The sequence below is a fragment of the Coenobita brevimanus genome, chromosome 20 (genome assembly GCF_032717465.1).
Source record: "Coenobita brevimanus isolate Jiangsu-jjx chromosome 20, ASM3271746v2, whole genome shotgun sequence".
Lineage (NCBI taxonomy): Eukaryota > Metazoa > Arthropoda > Malacostraca > Decapoda > Coenobitidae > Coenobita > Coenobita brevimanus.
The window spans coordinates 7,406,266-7,428,574 of record NC_136973.1 but is presented as its reverse complement, the minus strand read 5'-3'; the positions used below and the strand labels follow the sequence as shown (position 1 = coordinate 7,428,574).

Here is a 22,309-nt window from a genome sequence, read left to right as displayed (position 1 = left end):
TAAAATCCAGAAATAACCATAAACTACATATCACTGTATAGGTAAACTATTGTAGTTTTGCATGGTTTAAACCAGATTTATATATATTAGTTTTTTTCGTTGAATATTTTTCTATAGCAAGGCAAAAAATTTTTGGTTTTTGCCTAACTTCAACTTGGCATTTTGACTTTCTTTGACTTTCCATTTTTTTTTGTTTTCCTTTCTAAACATACTATGATAAAGTACAACTATTAAGCTTTAAAATGGCACCAAAACCAACATTCTATCATGAAAAGTGTATTTGCACAGAGCAATCAATGAAAAATATCGTGGCGCGAAGATGTGGGACAGCGCGAGAGCAACTGACTCTAGCACAGAGATAATCTGCCAGGTCCAGAAACCTGATAGGCTTAAAGGCAGCACTACACTCAGTGAATGAAAGATGGATGGCCCACCTTTCAAATAAAAATAATTAAATAAAAATGGTATAACCTTGATCAAAACGGTGAATGGTACGATGGCATCAGTGTGGCGGTGTGTGAGGTGCGTGAGGAGTGAAAGAGCTGGCTCTCTGACCACACTGGCATAACTCAGATGCTGCAACAACACCAACACAACTTCCTGCTGCACGTACTGACCAAGGTGTAGGAATGACAGTCTGAAGAGAAGGGCAGAGTCAGCAAAAATATTACAAAAACATCTACTGTGCTTTGTAGTGAGTAGCACAGGATAAAGAACTCTAAAATACTGAACTATATGTCTATCTATCTATTGCCAGATGCCTCAATCCCGTTTGGGGTGGCCACAAACAAATCGCCCCCAAGTCGCCCTGTCCCCCGCCATTTCACTCCCCTGCTCCCAACTCACACCCCCCTCTCTCATATACCTCTCCACCCCATCCCTCCATCTCATCCTCGGCCTCCCCCTCCCTCTTCCCCCCTCCACCTCACTCACATACACTCTCTTCATCAGTTTTTCACCCTCCATCCTCTCCTGTTCTCTTATAATACTGCTAACAGTGCCCAATAAAGGCATTCTTTGGTTTATACAAATATTATATTCTATAACTTTATTCTTAAGGAGAGGTTTGGCAAAATTTAATTTTTACATGTGGCTTCACACTCATCTCTGCTAGAGTCAGTCCAACAACTATCAAGTTAAAAGGGGGTACCAACCCTGGTCATACACTCTGCACAAAATTCCCCCAGCCACACTCACAGGAATTAACCACAGAGCATACATAAGAACCGACTATACCCAAATAAAGTAAAGTTATGCTCAGCTCAAGCTGAGTGTGATGTCACAAGGGAGTGTGCTACCCCTGAACTAACCATGTTACAGTACTCCCAAACAGGCTACGGTTATACTAACTGCACTACAATACCTGTATTCACATCACAGGGTGATGCATTATCTGTGGGATCACTGCCATCATCATTCAAACCCTCATTCCCATCTACGATGTATGGTATGACATAACTTAGAAACAATGAAAGAGAAAGTAGGAATTCATGAGAATTATCAACAGCATGCCCCATGAAATGGCTCAAACATTCACACGCAATTTAAAACACCAGGATTTCGGTTCCAAGTTTGTGCTGTAAATTGGCAAGCACAAGTCAAATAATATCGGCATTTGTTTCACAAGTAAAAATTACCCAATAACCGAAACTGCACAGGAATCAGCTAAGTAACAATAAAAAATAAATACTAGTAATTTTTGTTTTACCCAATGACCAAGACTCTTAAGTCTTCTAGCACTTATTTCCCCACCTTTTTAGTGAACTATGGCTGGGATGATGATTATTTTCCAATTATACAGTTTTAACCCATATCCTGTTCATCTATCCATCCATCATCCAATCCTACGTTGCCCCATGAGAAACGTAGGAGCCTGGGGCTAGGCAAGTTGGTCCTGACATTTAAGATGAGAATGTCCAGCCTCACTCATCCCTGAGTCACATTATGTGAGCAATAAATCCCAACCACCCCTTGGATATAAACCTACACAGGCTCAATCCAAGTGGAGCACCTTAATTACCCACTAAACCACCAGGCATCAAAGCTTGGTTATATGGTTACCACCCAGTGTAGTAAATGGTTTACTGAAGTAAAGGAAATCATTTAGCTTGTCACTCAGTGTTGAGTCACCCGTAGACAGAAGGAAGAGGAAGAAGAGATGGAAAGACAGAAAAGGAAGGAAGGAAGAGAGGAAAAGGCAGTCGCCTGAGAGCAGCACTACATCGAGAAAGTGGATGGTGAGTGTCCCCATCTACCACTACTTGAACCAAAGCACATGGAATATTTAGATAATAATATTATATTACTGTGGTTAAAATGAAACTTGACACAAAAACAATACCCAGAGAGCAATCTTCAGTCAAGCAGCTGTGGCATACAAGTAGAAACCTGTGAGTTAGGAGGTAAACTGATCACATGCACACACATTCAGCATACACCACCTCCAATACCACTGCCTCTCTTATTCATCCATTTATCACAAACACTTCACAAGATGGAGTTACTTCCTACACCCTTGTGGCAAACTGCACATGGCCACATTTCCTCTGCTTTGACAGTACCATCATGAGCCCTATATAACATCACTTTTGTTTTATCCACATTTACCCTCAAACCTTTGCGTTCCATTCCGTCTCATCACTTCCTTAAGCCCTAAAGTCCTATGATCATCTATCAAAGTGTTTGGGCCTTGGTACATAAAGTCCTAATATCTTCGATTGTACACAAGCTACCAAAAACTAGCATGAGGTATCCCCGCCTCTTTGATGATGTATATGGAGCCTAGCCAATGAAAGGTACAATATCTAGTGGCGTCCGGCCTGACTGGTCCCCATAGATGCGGTGGGGGAGGGTCCTCTCCACCGCCATCTCTCCACCTCCCTCTGCCCCACTGGGCCCTGTCCTGAGTGTTGCCTCCCACACAAACCATCCCCATACCCCCTCTAGATCGTAATGAGTGTGCGTACAACGTATATTCCCTCCCTCCAGAGCTCCCCCACTCTACCTCCACCTCCGTATTCCCCCTTTGTTCTCGGTGACGTGGCGTTTTCCAAGCCACACTGCACACCTTAAACATCTTTTTACTTTCATGCACATTCCTTCAACTTGTTTCATGCCTAGGCACATAGTTCATAGTGATTTTAGTGATTTCTGTATGGTTCTTTGGCAAAAATTATGCATTTTCCAGAAATTTTTTATTTTCATTCTTACGCGAGGGGTGACTTTGTCTATCTTTATTGGTCGATACAGCTGTAACCATTCAGTATATGAGAGTGAATTATACATTTTCAGGTGTGTAAAATCAAGCACAACCAAAATTTACCTTGGTGAAAGCTGAAAAATCGGATCCGAAATGCAGCTCGGGGTCAGGGTTGGAGATTTGTGGTCTTTAGGGGTTAATCCTTCTTCTACCTCCCTTTCATTCTCCATAATCAACCCAAGTCATCAGCATATAACATCTCCCAAGGAAGTCCATTTCTGAAGTCACATTAGAGAGCCTCTAGCACCATGACAAACAATAAGGGACCCAAGACTGACCCTCAATGCATGCCAACACTGACAGAAAACACATAATTCAAATCTCCATTCACTCTCACCTGGGTGCAAGCACCTACATACACACCCACGACCACGCCATCCAACCAACCCTCGATCCCATGCCCTCTCACTGTCCACCTCATCACCTCCCTAAGGACTCAGTCAAAGGCGTTCTCCAAATCTATCTATCTATCTATCTATCTATTGCCAGACACCTTAATTCCATAAGGAGTGGCCACCAGCGCACATCCCCTCTCTCATATACCTCTCCACTCCATCTCTCCATCTTATCCTTGGCCTCCCCCTCCCTCTCCCCCTCTCCACCTCACTCACATTCACTTTCCTCATCAGTCACTCTCCATCCTCTCCACATGGCCAAACCACCTCAATGTGTTTCTCCTCATGTTTCCTATCACATCCACATTCACACCACAATGCTCCTTCACTTCTTCATTTGTCAGTCTGTCTCTCCATGTGACTCCACATTCTCCTCTCAAATAACTCATTTCCACTGCTCTCACTCTTGACTTCTGTCCCTCCAACAAGGTCCAACCTTCACTTCCATATGTCAGAGTTGGTATCACAATACTGTACTGTCATGCAGCGACTTCTTCACATCCATGCTCACTTCCATATTTCTTATCACTGCTTTCAAAGAACCAGCAACTTAAATCACTAATGTTGTGTCTGCATCTCAGTGTGGCAAGTGCTGAGCAGTGCTACATTATGTGGACCCTTTCTACAAACTGGGCACTGGACATCTGTGACTCAACCTAACCTGAATCTACACTGGTTGTTACTTCTGTCGTTGTTAGACCCCGATCCATCTGAATGAAGAGACCCACTGACCACAGGTAAGCTAGTAACTGAGGAGGGTTGGGTGATGTCCTAATCTTAGCCTGATTATCATGAGCTGTTGTTGTTGATGTTGCTGTTGCTGCTGATTTACCCCAGTCTGTCTGAAAGTGCAGACTCTTCATCTGAGGCAAGCAAACAACCCTCCAAAGCCATGCCATGAAGTGAACTGATGTCCCTTTGCAGCTGACAGTGCCTAGTCACAGCTAGGTGCAGGGTACAGGGGGTAGGTCTGATTCCAGGATGTACCGTACGTAACATTTATGTTCTCCATCCAGTTAACCCCCACCCACTGGGGTTTTCCTGCCATCAGCCACTCCTTACAGGGGATATCCATGATTTTGGAAAAAATACTCTTACTTCAAACTCTAAAATCGGCCAAACTATAATAGCTAGAGGAAAATTTAAAGATATGTAAGACTCACCAACTCTTCCTCTTTCAAATGAAAGTATCCCCACGTCTCCAGGTGGTCCCATCGATAAGTAAGGATAAGTTAAAAATGACTGGTTTTCCATGTTTTGGTGGGGTAATCCTGGTGCATGCTACTGCCAGTGACCCTGAACTCGCTGGCTAACATTGGCAGCACTGACCGGAGTGGTGATTGTAACACCACTCTGCCACTCAGAATTTTCCACTCATTCTTTCAACTTTTCCATACTCACCATCGTAAGGATGAGTCATCACCCTGTCCATGTGGTTCCCCATAGAGTTTTCTGCCTGTTTCGTAGCGTCACTATGCCCCGTAGGTGTGTGGGATAAGAAAAGCTCTTTAATTGTCTGTACTCACTTCTTGTGTCAATTATAATAATTTCCCTCTACTACGGCACTTATATTTGCCTTGACATCACGATTACGGGTAACTGCACTTTGAGAAGTAAATGTTCTGGCTGTTTCACACAGTATGGTTGAGTGTGAGGTAATTACTTGTAAAGAAATTGTGACTAATTTGTACCAATCAGGGGCATCATGAAAATATTACTAATGTTATACACAACTTACATTATTTTGTACTTCACATCACAAATACGCTTATGATCACATATTCACTAGTATTTTCTGAATAACGAGAAAAAATTTTAGTTACAGCCAATCAGGTCATCTTCTTTCTCTCCCATGCACTTTCGGTTTTCTTTCATTGTACCAGACGGCATTACTAAAGGTACATATATTTCCAATCACTGTTTTACAAATAACCACGAACAGTACCACATATTGCAATGCATTTGTAAAACTTATTATAAAACACTTACTGTATTTCATAACACTTACTAGATACAACTTATAATATCTTACATTTCACTTATGTTAAAAAAAACACACTTGTGCATATCTGTTTACTATTTACAATGTCCCACACACTTGCTCAGTCACTGAAGCCTTTTCCCAGCAGTAAGGGCAGAACTTTCACAGGGGTCGATGATGCAATCAGCCCCATGCGTGGGGGTACAGAATTGGACTTGGACATTTAGGAATACGTCACTCTACACTCTACCAGTGCCATGTACAGACTGAGCCGTGCATCAGTGGGGTACCTTGGGTACCTACCTACCCTATGGTTGTCACAGAAAATGGCCACGGGCTAAAAGTGTGGTGAGAAGACACTTGTGACTAATCTCGTCAACTGGCAGTGCTCCGCACCCCAAATCGTGACGGTATAACAAGTCAACTGGTGAGTAGGGGTTAACAGAGGCACCATCTTGGGCTCCACTTCATCCCGTAATTTGGTTGTATGGTTACTACCCAGCGTTGTAAATGGTTTCCTGTGATAATAATAATATACAAAGGCATGGTGTACATTGTCGTAGTCTAAGGGCATTTGGAAATGAACCCAGCAGACTACAGGAAAATGTCTCCACTGGGTGCTCCCAGGGATCTTCTGCTGTGGCTCTGCTGAAGAAATATCTATGCTGTGAAAGTGTGGTGCATGAGATGAATATAAGTGTACAGAGAGTCTCGATATACGAAAGGGATAGGGACCAAAAAAAAAACTTACATAATTCGAAATTTCGTTTATTGGAAAGATTTTCCCCATTGAAATATACGTATAAATGGGGGGATGCGTCCCAGGACCCCCTCAGACCCCCCACCTATACTTTATCCCCCCCCCCCATTAAGAAGTAAGCAATACCTGTATACAATTGTAGAGAAGGTGGTGGCCATATTCTTGTGCATCTCCTTTTTCTTCGTCACAGTCCCAACGGTGGAAACTGTATGGCCTAAAGCACGTCCAATCTCCGGGACCCCCTTTCCCTCCTCATGGGGTCTTATAATTTCCAATTTCCTTTCCAGAATTAGAGTACGGTGCTGCTGCTTCATTGTAGCAGGCTCCCCAGATGCTGGAGATGATGCACGGCGCTTGAGAGGCATGGTGAAACAATACGAAAAGGTGAAGAGCTGCAAAAATATCCTCACGTACAGCAAAGCTGTGAGGAGAGGAGGGACGTGGACTCAACTGAGAAGAGCGCGAAAATTTGTTTACCAGAGAGGGGTTAGTTCGTTTTCTCTCGGCAAGCGAGCACGGTGCTGTGCAAGTGCCCATTTTGAATTTTTCATACAGTATTCCATTAACCCCTTCATAGCTGCCAGCCTTGAACAACACTTCACAGTTTCGGTGTCAGTGACGCTGAGTTAGGGCGTCCTATAAAAAACTGCGAACAATTATGGGAAGGGAACGAAGGTCACTGGTGTGTTTACACGACCCTACTCTACCATCCCATCAGTCAGACGTTCTCTTCACTCCAGATGTATTCACCGATGTTTCCATGCTTATGTTACATGCGCCCTAATTTTGAGAAAGCTGCTTTCAGCAAAAGAACATGATTTACCACCCTCAAATTAGTCAGAAAAATATAGAAGACAAACTACAGGAATATGAACTGAATTGGTAAGGTCTTTAGGCTGTATGCTTACATGAAAGATTATGGGTTTTACAATTTTAAGAGATGATATGGAACAAAAATGTTTGCTAATCAGAAAAAAAAAAATTACTCTTTCTTCCCACATGTTCTTGTAGGTTAAATTCAGTTCCACATACTTCGTTCAGTATCACTCTTCCCAATATATTTCAGACCGACTGAGCACAGTTATTTCTGCTTCTTAAAGTTAGTGTACATTTACTGCTCATTCTTTTGTTCGTTATTATGTGTATGTGTGAAAGAGAGAGGACTGATACAAACAATCATGTATTCCATTATCGCTTTCATAGATGCTGGCCCTGAACAATGCCTTACTGTAACGGTGTCAGTGACGTTGAGTTAGGGTGAGCTATAAAAAAAATGCGAACAATTATGGGAAGGGAACGAGGGTCACTGATTTGTTTACATGACCCTACTCTACCACCTCAAGCAGTCAAGGCATTCACAGTTCACTTCATCCCAGATGATTTCGCCGATGTTTACTTGCTAATGTAACAAGCATCCTAATTTTATTAATACTTACACAAATCATAGCAAATCACAGGATGGATTTAGGGGGAGAGGGGGAGTGGGGGAAGCCAGGTGTGCCAGACGAGTCACTTCACATATGTAAGAAAAAGAAACAGATTTCAGAACTTTGAAAAAATGGTCCCAAGGCCAACCACGGGAGCACGCAAATATCTGAACCCACAGCCACTGAGGGGCTAAACATACGTTTTACTTTAAGCAGTAAAAGTGCCTTACCAAATCAGTTCTTCCTGATAGTCTGTTATATTTTTCAGATTATTTCTGGGTTGGTAAATACAGTAAACGTTTCTTATTAAACCTGTTTCCCTGTCATTTTTAGCTGTTCTGGTGTGACAACTCTTGTTTATTTCGTTAACATAATTGCAGAAAGGACCGTTCTTCCCTAAGTGTTTAACTATACCTGGCCTAACCGAGTTTATCTGTGCCTAATAATTTAACCTAACCTAACCTCCAGTTGGGAAATTGGGAAACGATATCCACCTTTGAGCACACTGAGTTTCTTCCACTGTGCTGGAAACAATCACAGGGGAAATTTTTCAGCAAGAAAAAGCAATTAGCCAAACTGAACGCTGTCAGAAAATTACAGAAACAAGCTGGAGGATTATGAATCAAATTGGTCAGGTCTTTCTCCTGCTTCAAGTGTACAATGAAAGATACAAGTATCTTCCCAAAGTCTGACGAATATAGGATGGAAAAATTGAACCAATTGAAACACGCCCTAGCAGAAACAGTGTTTTCATTGTATTTTGTCTGGTGTAAATTTTCTTCAGACTCAACTGGGAAGATAGTTGTGTCTTTCATTGTATATTTACCGGTAAAGAAATCAATCTAACAGTACTTGTGTTTTGTTTCCGCCAGATTAACTGTGATTTCAGACTATCAAGGCACTTCTTCACATCATACATCTGGATAATCAGGCTATCTCTGCATTTCCTTTCGTATCGAGTATCGATTTTCGTATCATCGAGACATGTTTTCGTACTGTGGAATCTGTCCTATATTAATCGATTTCATACCATCGAAAATTTGTACTTCGGGTTATTGTATTTCAAAGACTCACTGTACTATGGTGGGTAACGTACCAGTTCTTTGACTTTAACTTGGTCCAGAATTTTGTCCTTTTTATACTTATACCACATACCTCAGTAGCAGAAAAACACTGCTATGGCTCTATATCCCTTCCAAGGTGCTTCTTCATGACTCAAATCATATTTGAGTGTTCAGCTACTCTTACACGTCAGTATTTAAGATAAAGAAATCATCATTTTAAGACAAGTCAGTATTTAAGATGAAGAGATCATATTTTTTGGACAAGTTAGAGAGAAAAGAATATTATCATGGTATATAGACTACCTGTATAGGGTAACGCCGGTCTGTGTGACAAGAGGCTCAACAGACCGCAGCAGCAGATTGGTGATCTTCTTGACTGGTTCAAAGTTCTCCTTCAGTGCCTGCCAAGGGGGATACAAATTAGGGATCATTACAGTCAGAGCCAAAATTAAAAAGATTTAGCTAAAACAACAATGCTGAAGGGAATACAAATTACTGATCATTACTGCAATCTGAGCCAATACAGGTCAGCCTCACTATACTGTACAAAGAATCCTTGTTTCATGCAGGTGAGGTTTAAACTAACCAACCTTTGCACAGCACCCCCAATCTCTACCCATCTGTCCTTGACATTGTACATTCCATGGTATACGTGGGAAGAAAGTAGCTGTGAACCTGGACTGCTGCCTTCAACATTCAAATTATCCACATGGTGACATGGTAATCATGGGATGCTGACATCATGTCCTTGACACAAGTGAACACACCACTCTGGCCATTCTACCCTTGCCCATTTCACCTATGTTGCCCACATATTGTCCTGACCTTGACTCATGAGTGTGTAAGAATCCCCTGTACCTTACCCAGTAAATACTTGAATCATGATGCCCCACAAGCAACAGAAAAGCCCTTAGTGTGTTTGCAAAGGCTAACAAGTGCCACTTACTACAGGGGGGGGGGGGAATAAAATGACATTCTCATGTGCTTAGAAACTGGAGATTGAGTAGTGGACACAAAGTTTTACAAGATTAATGAATTAACTATATGGATTAGTTTTTTTTTTTTTTTTTTAATGTGAGGAAGAAGGAACCAAAGGCCAGGAGCCCACAAACAAGTCCCTCCAAGAAAAACAAAAACAATACAAGAGAGAGCCAAATTCAAGATCTGTTCATTTCGAGATGCCTGGACACACTGCGTTTGAAAGACTGTAGATCATAGGATGTAGGAAATACAGACAAAGGGAGACAGTTCCAGAGCTGACCCATTGCATAAATGAAGGACTGGGATTAACTGTTAACTCTTCCATTAAAGAGTTGGACAGAAAAGGGATGAGAGTTTATTGCTAGACGGGTGCTGCGCGTTCGTCGTAGAGGTAGAGGGATGCAAGCAGACAGTTCAGAGGAGCAATGACCATGGAAGTAGCGACAGAAAAGTGATAAAGAGGCAACAGTGTGGCGAAGAGACAGAGCTTGAAGGGAGTCAGTAAGAGGAGCAGAGTAAATGAGACGAAATGCCTTTGATTCCACCCTATTAAGAAGAGCTGTATGAGGGGAGTCTCCCCACACATGAGAGTTGTACTCCATACACGGGCAAATAAATCCTGTGTATAAAGTCAACAACTGTGCAGGGGTAAAGAAAGTATGGAGTCGGCCTAGCACACCCAATCTCTTGGAAGCAGATTTTACCAGAGATGTTATATGATCTTTCCAGGATAAATCTTGAGTGAATGAAACCCCAAGCATGTTCAAGAATGATGCTGGATTGAGCTGCATATTATTAAACTTTAGTGGGTACTCCTGTGGAAGATTTTGTCGGGTTGATGGGTGTAAAAACTGAGTCTTTGATGCACTTAAAACAACCAGATTATTTTTACCCCAGTCAAAGATACGAGCCAAGTCAGACATTAGGTGTGCCATAGCCTTATCCCTTGTTTGTTAAAGTAACTGCGGGGATGGATGTTGAGGGAACCGAATGGAAAGGTGAAGGGTGGAATCATCAGTGTACGAGTGGACAGGGTTAGATGTACAGCTTAGAAGATCATTGATGAATAAAAGGAAGAGAGTTGGTGATAGGACAAAACCTTGAGGAACACCACTGTTGCTAGATCTAGAAGAACGATGGCCATCTACAACAGCGGGTATAGAACGACCAGAAAGGAAGCTATAGATGAAGGCACAGATAGAAGGATGGAAACCGTAAAAGGGAAATATGGAAATTAAAGACTTATGCCAGACTCGACTGAAAGCCTTTGAGATGTCAAGTGCAATGGTAAAGCTTTCGCCAAAGTCCCAAAAGGAGGATGACCAAGAGTCTAAAAGGTGGGTGAGAATATCGCCAGTGCAGCGTCCCTGACGGGACCCATACTGACGATCAGAAAGAAGGTTGTGAGAGGAAAGATGCTTTAAAATTTTCCTGTTAAGAATAGACTCAAAAACCTTTGAGACACAGGATGTTAAAGCAATTGGACGATAGTCAGAGGGTTGGGAACGCTCATCCTTCTTTGGGATTGGCTGAATGAAAGCAAACTTCCAGCAAGAAGGAAAGGTACAAGCTGAAAGACAAAGGCGAAAGAGTTTACCTTGGCAGGGTGTAAGCACAGAAGCACAGTTCTTGAGGACAATAGGAGGGACTCTATCAGGCCCATATGCCTTGTTAGTATTGAGGCCTGTGATGGCAGAAAATACATCAGCTGAAGAAATTTTAATGTCAGCCAAGAGGAAGTCAGAGGGGGAAAGTGATGGAGGAACAGCACTGAAATTGTCTAAGGTGGAATTGGAGGAGAAACTCTGAGCGAAGAGATCTGCTTTGTCAGTAGAAGAAATAGCTACAGAACCATCAGAGTAGAAAAAAGGAGGGAAGGATGATGAGGTAAAGTTGTTAGAAAGGTTTTTGGCAAGGTGCCAGAAGAAGCAGGAAGAATTTGAGTTGGAAAGTTGAGAGCATTTAGTACAGATGAAATTCTTTTCAGCAGAGCGAAGAACAGACTTAGCACGATTCTGAGCAGAAGCATAAAAATGATGTAATTCAGGGGTGGGTTGGCTCTGGTACCTTTTATAGGCCCTCTCCTTGTTGTGGACAGCATTAGAACATGCGCGGTTACACCAAGGCTTTCTTGCATTAGATAAAGGATATGAGAAAGGAATGTATGCTTCCATGCCCGAGAGAATGACCTCCGTAATGCACAAGGCTCACTCACATGACTCCCAGCCATGGAAGCAATAATCATTCCAGGGAAAATCAAAGAAGTACTGCCTGAGGGCCTCCCAATCCACGGCTCCAAAGTACCACAGTCGCTGCTTCTTTGGAGGGTCCACAGGCCGTATCAGAGCGATAGGACAGATTAAGGTAATAAGGTTGTGATCATAGGAGCCCAACAGAGAGAAAAGATTAACAGTGTAAGCAGAAGGATAGGCTGTAAGGAAGAGGTTAAATATGTTGGAGCTCTCTCCAAGGCGGTCAGGGATACGGGTAGGGTGCTGTACAAGCTCTTACACCTGGCTATGGTGGAGCAGCCCATCAGACTGGGCAGCAGGCTGACTAACGGATTTAAATGCTTACTGTTGTAAAGGCACAGCATTACAGTGATGGTCAGGCATGGGCATGGGGCTAGCACGCGGTGTGCGTGGACGCACACACACACACACTTATACACACACATATACTTATCCATGCTAACTCATCACACTACCCAAGTACTTAAACACACTCACATTTTCCATTTCTCACTGTACATTCAGTGACTTCATTTCTCTCAAAGACCATAACTTTACTCTTCCCTAAATTCACCTTTAGATTCTGTTTCTTATACACACTCCAAAACTCATTCACTGAACTTTGCAGTTCCCATTCATCTTCACTTAACAATACAGTACTGTTTCCAAACAACAGTACAGGGAGTTTCCAAACACTGCTCTCTCTCATTAGGATTGCTCGAACATCCACTGTCCTACTTTGTATCTTTATTATAATCCCATCCATTTGCAAACTGAACAGCCATGGGGGCATGACACATCCCTGTTTCAATCCAACATTCAGATAGGAAAATTACTGAGTTCACTATCCACACTCACTGCAGCCTTAGCACCCTCATACATACAGTACTCTTCACGGCATTTAACAACTTTCCATTTACTCTATATACCATTAACCTCTTAACTGCTGGGTTGTTGGGAGTGTGCCGTGTGTGTCCCGCGGGGATATTCGCGCTCCGGCTGACTTTGTAAAAATATTTGCCAAAAATCAGTTATTAGTCCTAGAATATTATAATTAAATAAGCATATGGCACATACCTTCAGCTTTCTCCTAGGATGTTTGTTGAGCCTTCGTCGTCTACCGTAGGATTTGTGGAGACTTCTGAAGTTGGGTAATGAAGTCTCCACTTTACACTTCCCGATACCCCATAATATGGTTACCACTGCCTGGTATTATAACTACAAACACTATTCTATGAGTTTCAAGTAGTTTGGAATCCATATTAAAAAAAAAAAAAAACACTGTGAAAGCAATGTAAATTATGAGCGCATACAAGCTTTCCTCCCGTGCTGGTTCCCTGATGGTAATCTGAGGCAAAGCTGTCATTTATTATTTTTAAACACACTCAAACTTAATATTCCTAGTACTTTATTACACTTATTTATATATACAATATTTATCTATAAGTTTCTTTCAGTACTAGTAGTTTACTTTCACTCCAGGCATTCACTTTCTCGTTCTGTAAACTAGCGTAGAGAGCGAAGCTGTCACTTTCACTTTCATTTCTCCTAGTATTCATACATGCTAAAGCAAAACTTTCACTTTTATTACTCCTAGTATTTATACTCATATTCTTATATTACTACTTATTTACATTTCTGTTTACATTCTCTATTTTATTTACATTATTTACATTTCTATTGTATTTACACTGTGTTATGCACTGTCACTTGCAGTAACTTATAAAACTATTTTCCTCTGTTCAGTTATATTTACATTCGTTGCTTTCACTTGTTGTTTACACATTATTTACACATAATTTACATTTCCACTTGTACTGTTTTAGAGTCACCAGAAAGATCGTAGTCACTGTCCATCATTATCACTGATAAATTAGCCAGTTCACGTTCCACAGCAAAGACACTTAGCCCTTTATCTCTTCCCACACGAGGTTTAGTACGGGTAGAGGTCACAGGGCCCTTTGCATGGGGCTAAAAAGCGGTGGAATTGGACAGGCGTGAATCCGACGTGGTTTCACCTTGAAAGATGACAGTAAACTGAATACTGTGGCCTAGGGGCAGTGAAGGGTTGCCAATGTCATCACGGTGACAGCTGCTAATATATACACTATGAAATGATTGGCAGGAAATCTAGACAATACATAATAAATTAGGTAGTTCCAGGTGAATGTAAATATCACTTAGGCTTCTCTCTTCTTTTCTTATATATATTTTTATTTTGAGAACAGGTCATACGGCATATTTCAAGGGGAAATAAACAGGGAAAATTAGCGAAAGAGTGCACGTGAGGTGTTGCCAGGAGATAATTAGCCCATTCCAGATGTATGGCAGTATCAATTACCTTTTCTCTTTCTTTTATATACTATTTTGTATAAGTATAGGGCAAAGGGCACATTTCAATGGACAAAATGAGTGGAAAAATCCGTTCAGGATTTGTGTAGCGCAGCATGGCTGGGCAGGTGGGAGGAGAGGGTAATGGAGGGAGGTAGGGAGGGGACTCAAGGACAGGAGAAAAATGGCTAAATTGTCAACAGCGGATGGGAGTACAGGTGACACTAGCAGAACTGAGTATAGCTGGACACTGGTAGTACTGACAGATGATACAAGCCACTGCTTGAAAGCCCAGGTGAATTCAAAATGACATAGAATCACAAAAGTGACGCCCTGCGCTATGATCCCTTGCTCCCGAGCATCACGAAAGTGACGCCCCGCGATTAAGGGGTTAATACTTTCCACATTCCTTTGTCTATCCATCATGTCATATGCTTTCTCCAAATTCATGAAGACCGCATACAACTTCTTTCCCTTCTCTAGAAACTTTTGCACTAAAGACCTACAAATGAATATCTGATCTACATAACCTCTTCCCTTCCTAAAACCTCCCTGTTCTTCTCCAACTAAGTCCTCTGCTATTTCCCTAACATGGTCAATTAGTATCATACCAAATACTTTTCCATTACACTAAGAAGACAAATACCCCTACAGTTACCACACACTTCTTTTTCCCCTTTTCCTTTGTGCAAGGGAATAATTATACCTGACTTCCAATCCTCCATGACTCTACCTTCCTCCCAGGCCACTCTGAACATCTTCCACATCCATTCTTTTACTATCTCTCCCCCGTGCTTCAGCACTTCACCACACACTCCATCAATGCCTGGGGCTTTCCCCATTTTGACTTTCTTCATTGCTTCCACTACTCCATCCTACTGATTCCCTCTCTTCTCACCTCCATCCTCCTCCCTGCCATTCCCCAGCCACTTATACTAGCATTACTTTCATTTTCTATGTTCAACAAGTTTTTAAAGTGTTCTCTCCATCTTCTCACTTTTTCTCCCTTCTCCACTGGCAGTATACAATTTTTATCTTTCACTCCCTGACTAACTTCTTTAACTCCCTGTCTCATTCTCTTTACTCTTTCCAGAACATTTTCTTACATCCTCTCCACATTACACTCAAAATCCTTTCAAACTCCCCATCCAGTCTCTTCTTACTAAACTTTTCACCTCTCTCTTCCTCTCTACATATAATTCTCTCTTCCGTCTCTGAACTTCCTCAACGCCCCTGTTTCTCATCCACTCACTACATGCTTTCTTCTTTTGTGCCACAGCCTGTCCCACCACTTCATTCCACCATGCTGTTCCTTGCACCCCCTTTCGTCTTCTCTTCGCCCACATGTTAAAGCTTTGTAGCCAACATTTTTATATATGTAACTCTTAATTCTTGTAATAGGTGAGTCTTGAGTTAATTGAAGAGCAGGAGGAGTTATAGACGAATACAGGGAGTTGATCTTGATTTATTACCTTCAGAAAAAGTCTAAGTTGAGCAGCGTATGTATTATACAGAGACTTAATTTACTAAGTAAGTCTAGTTGGACCCCTCTTCTTATTCTTTCTCTCCACTACCTGTCGGTTCTATGGCCAGTCTCCTTCTGATCTCAGAATCCTACATTCTGGTGTTGCAGGGGTCATGTCACGTGTTCTCTACTGTCATGGAAGCTTCTAGAACACTGTATGTCTGTGTGTATGTACTGCTTCCAATGCACGATCAACATTCCTTCACTTAACCCGCCCAATCCCGACGCTTTTGGACTCCCCCCCCCCCCCAAACATCCGCTTTTGGTGAGAAACATCGAAAATTCATAGAGAAATCGCTCACCTGAGGTTTAAAATACGCAATTTATGTACAAGTACTTCCTTACCTGACTGGGTTTTCTAACAGGCTGACACCAAAGAAAATGAGTTCTATGGGAGGGTAACTATTTTATCCACTCATAAACAGTATTTATTTATTTACTTGGCACGAATTTATATGTAGTACAAGAGTATAATGGTTTTCAAACAGTAATATAGGCATTATAAGCATTGTTTCACTCACTAACTCATCACCATTCATGACCTTTTTTTTCCCACATTACCTGATCATCATTCCTGACTGTTTCTTCCTCTAATGCTATGTAAACTTTGTCCTCCACATTGTCATTGATTGGGGAATCACTCTGGCCCTGAATGTCTTTATTGGCCAGGTCACTGGTAACAGGTGAATTGCCAAGACAATGGCATGCAGGGGGGGGGGGAGAGATTATGCGGTGTAAGGCATTGTTCCTGCTTGGCATCATGTAGAGGAATAGAGGAAGGTGTCCCGTGTATACATGCCAAAAATCACTCGTGAAATCACTCGCAAAAATTGAAAATTGTGCAAATTAGGGACCTTGCAATGTTGCCGCGTTAATTCACGTCGCCGGGACGGCACGGGTTAAAGACTTGCAGGCTAATATCCCATTCCCACACCTTGTCTGGTGCTCCGTCTATTTATTTATCTATCTATCCATCATGCTTTCTGTTATGATTTGTATTTATAATATGGAGTCCTGACACACACACCACCTCACATGCTATACAGATTTCTTCTGTGAATACCTTGCATACACCCTCCATGTCCCCCATTTACTCCAAATTACCCAATCGCCCTTCCACTTCTCTCTTATTTTCTGCCTTTTTTCCATCCTCTTGCAACCTTTCTACCGTCCTTGTATGGACTACTGCCTCCTGTCCTTCCCTTCTCCTACTCCTCCATTTCATTTGAACCTTGACTTTCACCACCACCACATGGTGGTCAGAAAGTCCACTCCCCCAACTTCTATATGCTCTTGCATCCATTACACACCTTCTCATTCTGTCATCCACACACACATAATCAATTATTGCTTCTATTCATTCAGTTCACCACCACCCCTTCTCATCACTTGCCACATATACCTGTGGATCATTTCGTGTCTAAAGAGGGTATTGGCTATCACCAACCCCTTTCCTGCACTAATGTCCACTAGAGCACTGCCATTCCCATCCACTTCTGCAGGCACACCTCACTCACCAACTACTCCATCCACCTTCACATTCCTTACTTTTCCATTCATATCTCCAATCAACAACACTCTCATTCTTTTCAAACTTTTCCATGCAAGCTTCCACATTTGTCCAGAACTCTTCCTTCACTCTACTTGCACAATCTTCCATTGGCACATACACACACACAATCACCCACATTTGTTGTCCAACTTTCAATCTAACCCACACAATCCCAGAGTCGCTGGATCCATACTCTCTTATATTCTCCTTCCACCTCATGTACACCATACAAACTCCTTCTTTTGCAGAGAGAAACCTGTACTTACACAGGAGAAATCATCTATTACAATTATACAGGAAACTGAACCCGGGACTCTCAGATGAGAGCCAGGCAGCAATTCACTATGCCACGACCAGGTAAAAGTTCTCTCACATTGTCACAATCTTGTAACCAATATCCCTCTGCTCCCACTGTGGCCTGAAGAGGATGAGAGCCTGCTGGCACTCTGGCAAGTAGATGCTTTTAATGTATTCCATGCTCTTACGGCATAGTGGCTTGCTGCCTAGCTCTCACCTGAGAGTCCCAGGTATCATTCCCGGCATAATGGTAACATACTGAATGGATCCTACTTTTACCCTCCATTCTCACCTACTCCCGTGCATATACCCCATCCATACTCTAATTCTCTCACAGTCTCACCTCTTCATTTTATCTGTTATTCCACATACTGTACATCCACTTTTGCAACCTCAAGCACCTGGACAACCTCTCTCTCTTTCACCACATCACTCACACCCCTTACATTCCACGGTGCAATCCATACCATGTCCTTTGTTTGATCCTTAGTCGTCACCTGTTGATCAGTCCTGGTCTACGGCTTCTTGTTTGTATTTTTAGTTAGCTGTTTTCTGGGGAGGGGCACTAACCCTCCGCCAACCCACTTGCTGTCACGTAGGGAACACGTGTTAGTTGGTTATAAGGTTACCACCCAGCATTGTAAATAACTGCCTGGTTTACAGGAAATCATTTGGCTTGCCAATCAATGTAGAGCTACCCTGAAATAAAGCACTGCTACACGAAGTGGGTGGATAAGTACAGTAAATTGTATGTAAAATTGTGTGTAGCAATGTAGTATTACCAGCTGCAACCTCAGGCTTATCTGAACTTGAACCTGGTGGACTGCTGGATGGAGCTGCCCTCCTCCTATAGTATAACCTCCTTTCAGGGAGCAGGAGGAAGTCTAGAATGTTTGTATAACTGGGCAGCAGAACCAACCAGTTATACTGTGGCCGCCAATAGTAGCTGTTGCAACCCCAGACTCATCTGAATGTGAACCCAATGGATTCTGGCTCAAGTTGCCCTTCTGCAATCCACCATCCTCCTTTTGAGGATATGGATGTAGCCAAGGGATGTTAGAACAACTTGGAAACGAAGCAGCTTCGTTATATTGGTTCCATCACATGAAAGCATCCCTCTCCAGCCACTGATATAACCAGTTTGCAAAAAGCTGTGATATTTTGGAACATATCCCTAACAAAAGTTACTTATTACTGCATGCTCCCATATAGCCTAGCTATACTCTGACTATATACATATCTAGTTATAAAGAAACTTATTCCATTTCTAACTCTACTTCCAAACTGCTTTCATATTTTCACTTGGCATAATCCATGACAGGTGAGACCATCATTATCATCCAAACCCTTATTTCCACTTCAAAGTGGGGTGAAGTATGATCCTAAAACAAGGACAGACAAAAGTACAAAAGTGAAAGAACTATCAACAGCATCCTCAATCAAATGGTCCACGACAGAATTACCAGTATAGCAATATTTTCAAAGCTTGTGATTCATTACCGTGGCGTGCTTGGTGAAAGTGGCGGTCAACATGGCATCACTGAACAGCCCAACACGGATCTTGTTCCTGATGATACTCATGATGGGTCGGCGCTTAGTTGGAACAGCCTCATATAGCAGAACCAGTATTAAGAAGTCAAATGCCTTCATAGTCCCACCAACATCAATATTTTGTATAGCCTGTGGAATACAAAACATCATTATATACATTTTGTAAGGCAGCATACTATGATTGCATTTGTAAGACATTTTTTTACCTATGGCTGGTGTTTGAGCTGCATAATTTTCTGCAGTATTCCTATTAAGTGTCATACCTGTTAGGTCCCTTCTCAAGACATCACAAGATATTCCTGGTTTGCCAGCAAAGGTAGTCTCTTCGAAGTTCCAGAGTGTACAGCACTTCACACAGACACTCCTACACATTTTCTCCACATGTTCAAACTGTCTCAACCTACCCCTGGATAACGCTTAACTCTCTTAATCCATGAACTGCAATGTGCAGCCATGGATGTTCCAAAATGCAATGTGTAATATACAGACCTCCAGCACTGGGTTGAAACTTTAATTTTCTGCACATAGTTTTGGGGCAAACTTTTCATGAATGACTTTAAATATGCCGTAAGGAGTCATCTGGGGAATATTCAGCCAATCACTCCCTACACAACATGTGTCTTATTTGTCACTGTTTGGTACAATGAAGGGTCAAGGTCTGGCTCACCAAACTTTAAAAATTCACCATGGCTACACCAACAGTAGATATGGAGCTGATTTTGTGTTCCATAATATTTATGTATGCATTCTTTCATGTGGTACTCATAAAATTTGCTAATGATGAATATTCCTGGTAGCTGCACTTTTGCCTAAGCCCCACCTTCACAATATCAGAGAATCCAAGCTCTTAACTGCAGTTGATATTAACCCAAAAATTTTTTCACCCATACTGCCGCATACTCTCCTCAATATTATACCCACCAAACTGGTTGTAATGCCACAAATTTAGTATTCATGTATATGTTTAGAGGTACTGTAATTTCTAAGTCAGATAGAGTGTAATCTGAATACTAATCTATAAGGCTCCTGTTCTAAGTAGTAGTTCATGTGTTAATGACCGATATAGGGACAACTTTATTTTTGTATGTATATATCTCTGTATCTATGCATAGGTATTGTAATTGGGAGTGTTGAGCTATGGGAGTTCATCCATCTGGTTGGTAAAGAATAATAGATGTGGGCAACATCTTGCTTGTGGTGCCAAGTTTAAACCTTAAACAGAATAATAATGGGTATGCAATTCTTTCCGTATCACTGTTGTGAAATGCTTACTAATGAGGCTGCTAGAATCCAAATATGTGAAATTAATAGTCAGAAAAGGCAAAGATAATGTAATTTATGAGGATCAAGTAGTTCCACCTGCCTTAGCCGTCACTAGATGGCATAAGCTACCCCAAACTCAGGGCGGGATGGCAGTAAATTCAGTATTTAACTGTAGTAAGGAATGAATCCCAAATTTTCCCCAATTCAATCAAAAGTCCTAATGTCATGTGTACTCTACTATATAAATAGTGAAGAGATTTAAAACCCACCATATCACAAAAACACAGTCTCATTTGACTAGCAGCAGCGTCCCTACGTGACCAGCTAAACCGTACTGGCTACCCAGACGTTGTGGGTAACAGACGTTGTTTCAGGTGAGCTGTACACATTCCTCCTTTCTCCCCCCCTTGCTTGTTTTAATTCTTGCTTGTCGTGAACAATATGAAGTAATGTTGTTAAAAGCTTAACGTAGAGATTGGCTACCCAGATGTTGTGGGTAACAGACGTTGTTTCAGTCCACAGACACCATGACTTTGGGGTTTGCACAAGGCCATCATGTGAATTTGCCCATAGACTTGATGTACACACACACTTGCACTACCCACAAATAGATTTATAACTAAATGTAGTAGCAATTGAATTATGAATCAATTGGGTGAATCTTTTTTTTGATAGTAGATAAGGTACAGAATTTTGAAAGTTAATGTGATTATGTAACGGAAAATTGAATTTAACTCCATTGCCAGACGCCATGTATCCCAAACGGGGTGGTCAAGGGCTTAGAGTTAATTGTTTTACAGGGAGGGGCACTAATCCTCCACCAACCCCACTTGACACGTAGGGATGCCAACAGCATCTGGTGTTCCCAGGCGGTCACCCATCCAAGTACTAACCAGACCCAACGTTGCTTAACTTCGCTGATCGAACGGGAAGCGGTGTACTCAACGTGGCATGGCCGTTTTTTTTTCTCTTCTTTTATTAATAGGTTAGAAATATTGGGAGTGTTAAAGTGAATTTAGTGGTTGTAAGGATATGTAATTTTGAATTGTTCCTCGAGGCTAAGCAAGCCCGAGTGATTATGAAATATTAGTGAATTGTGTGATGAGTTTAGACTGGCCCGACGTAATAGTACATGAGTGAATATTTTTGGTTCGAGGCTATGCCAGCCCAAAAAGGCAGCCCATGTCATTGAATGTCCCAGTCTTGAGGCTACTGACGAGCCCAAGAATAACTGATAATCGAGAATGAAATGTGATGAACTCAGGAGTCATTGTTAAATTATTCAAATTGTTTCGCTTGGTAACAGTACTGTATTACTATCGCCCACATTAGTACTTAATTTACAACTCTTTTCATATTACTAAAGGTCATGTAATTCAAAAAAATGTCTGTTGTTTAACAAGTATAGATTTATTAAAGTAGAGTAAAGTATATGCAATTTTGACATCCAACCAAGGGAATTTTGTCCTCTCACGCATGACTCACTCCCCTTCCAGTTCAAGATTCCTCCGCTTTGGGAACGACTAACACACATGGTACTAACTTATTCTCGACTCGGCTAAAAATACAAACGCTACCAAAAATATCCTTTATGCAATTAACCTTTATCATTCAAAGTCAAAGTTACTCCCCCCCCCTTTGTTTTTTTTTTCTTTGGTGAATACTTTATCAGTCAATGAGGGGAGACTAACT

General features: G+C 41.7%; 1 protein-coding gene and 1 non-coding gene across 2 annotated transcripts in view; both read right to left on the bottom strand.

The window, feature by feature from the left end:
- The window catches only part of Fancd2 (Fanconi anemia complementation group D2), a 193,099-nt gene that overhangs the window by 115,774 nt on the left and 55,016 nt on the right, over window positions 1–22,309 (bottom strand). The window contains exons 8-10 of the mRNA XM_080266338.1: window positions 19,304–19,483; window positions 9,190–9,287; window positions 472–637 (exon numbers count right to left, since the gene is read on the bottom strand). Coding sequence (XP_080122464.1) covers window positions 472–637; window positions 9,190–9,287; window positions 19,304–19,483 — 444 coding nt within the window. The remainder of the gene's footprint in view (window positions 1–471; window positions 638–9,189; window positions 9,288–19,303; window positions 19,484–22,309) is intronic.
- On the bottom strand, window positions 21,462–21,580 carry LOC145392000 (5S ribosomal RNA). Its single transcript, XR_013895941.1, has one exon. It is a non-coding gene; the product is annotated as a 5S ribosomal RNA (ribosomal RNA).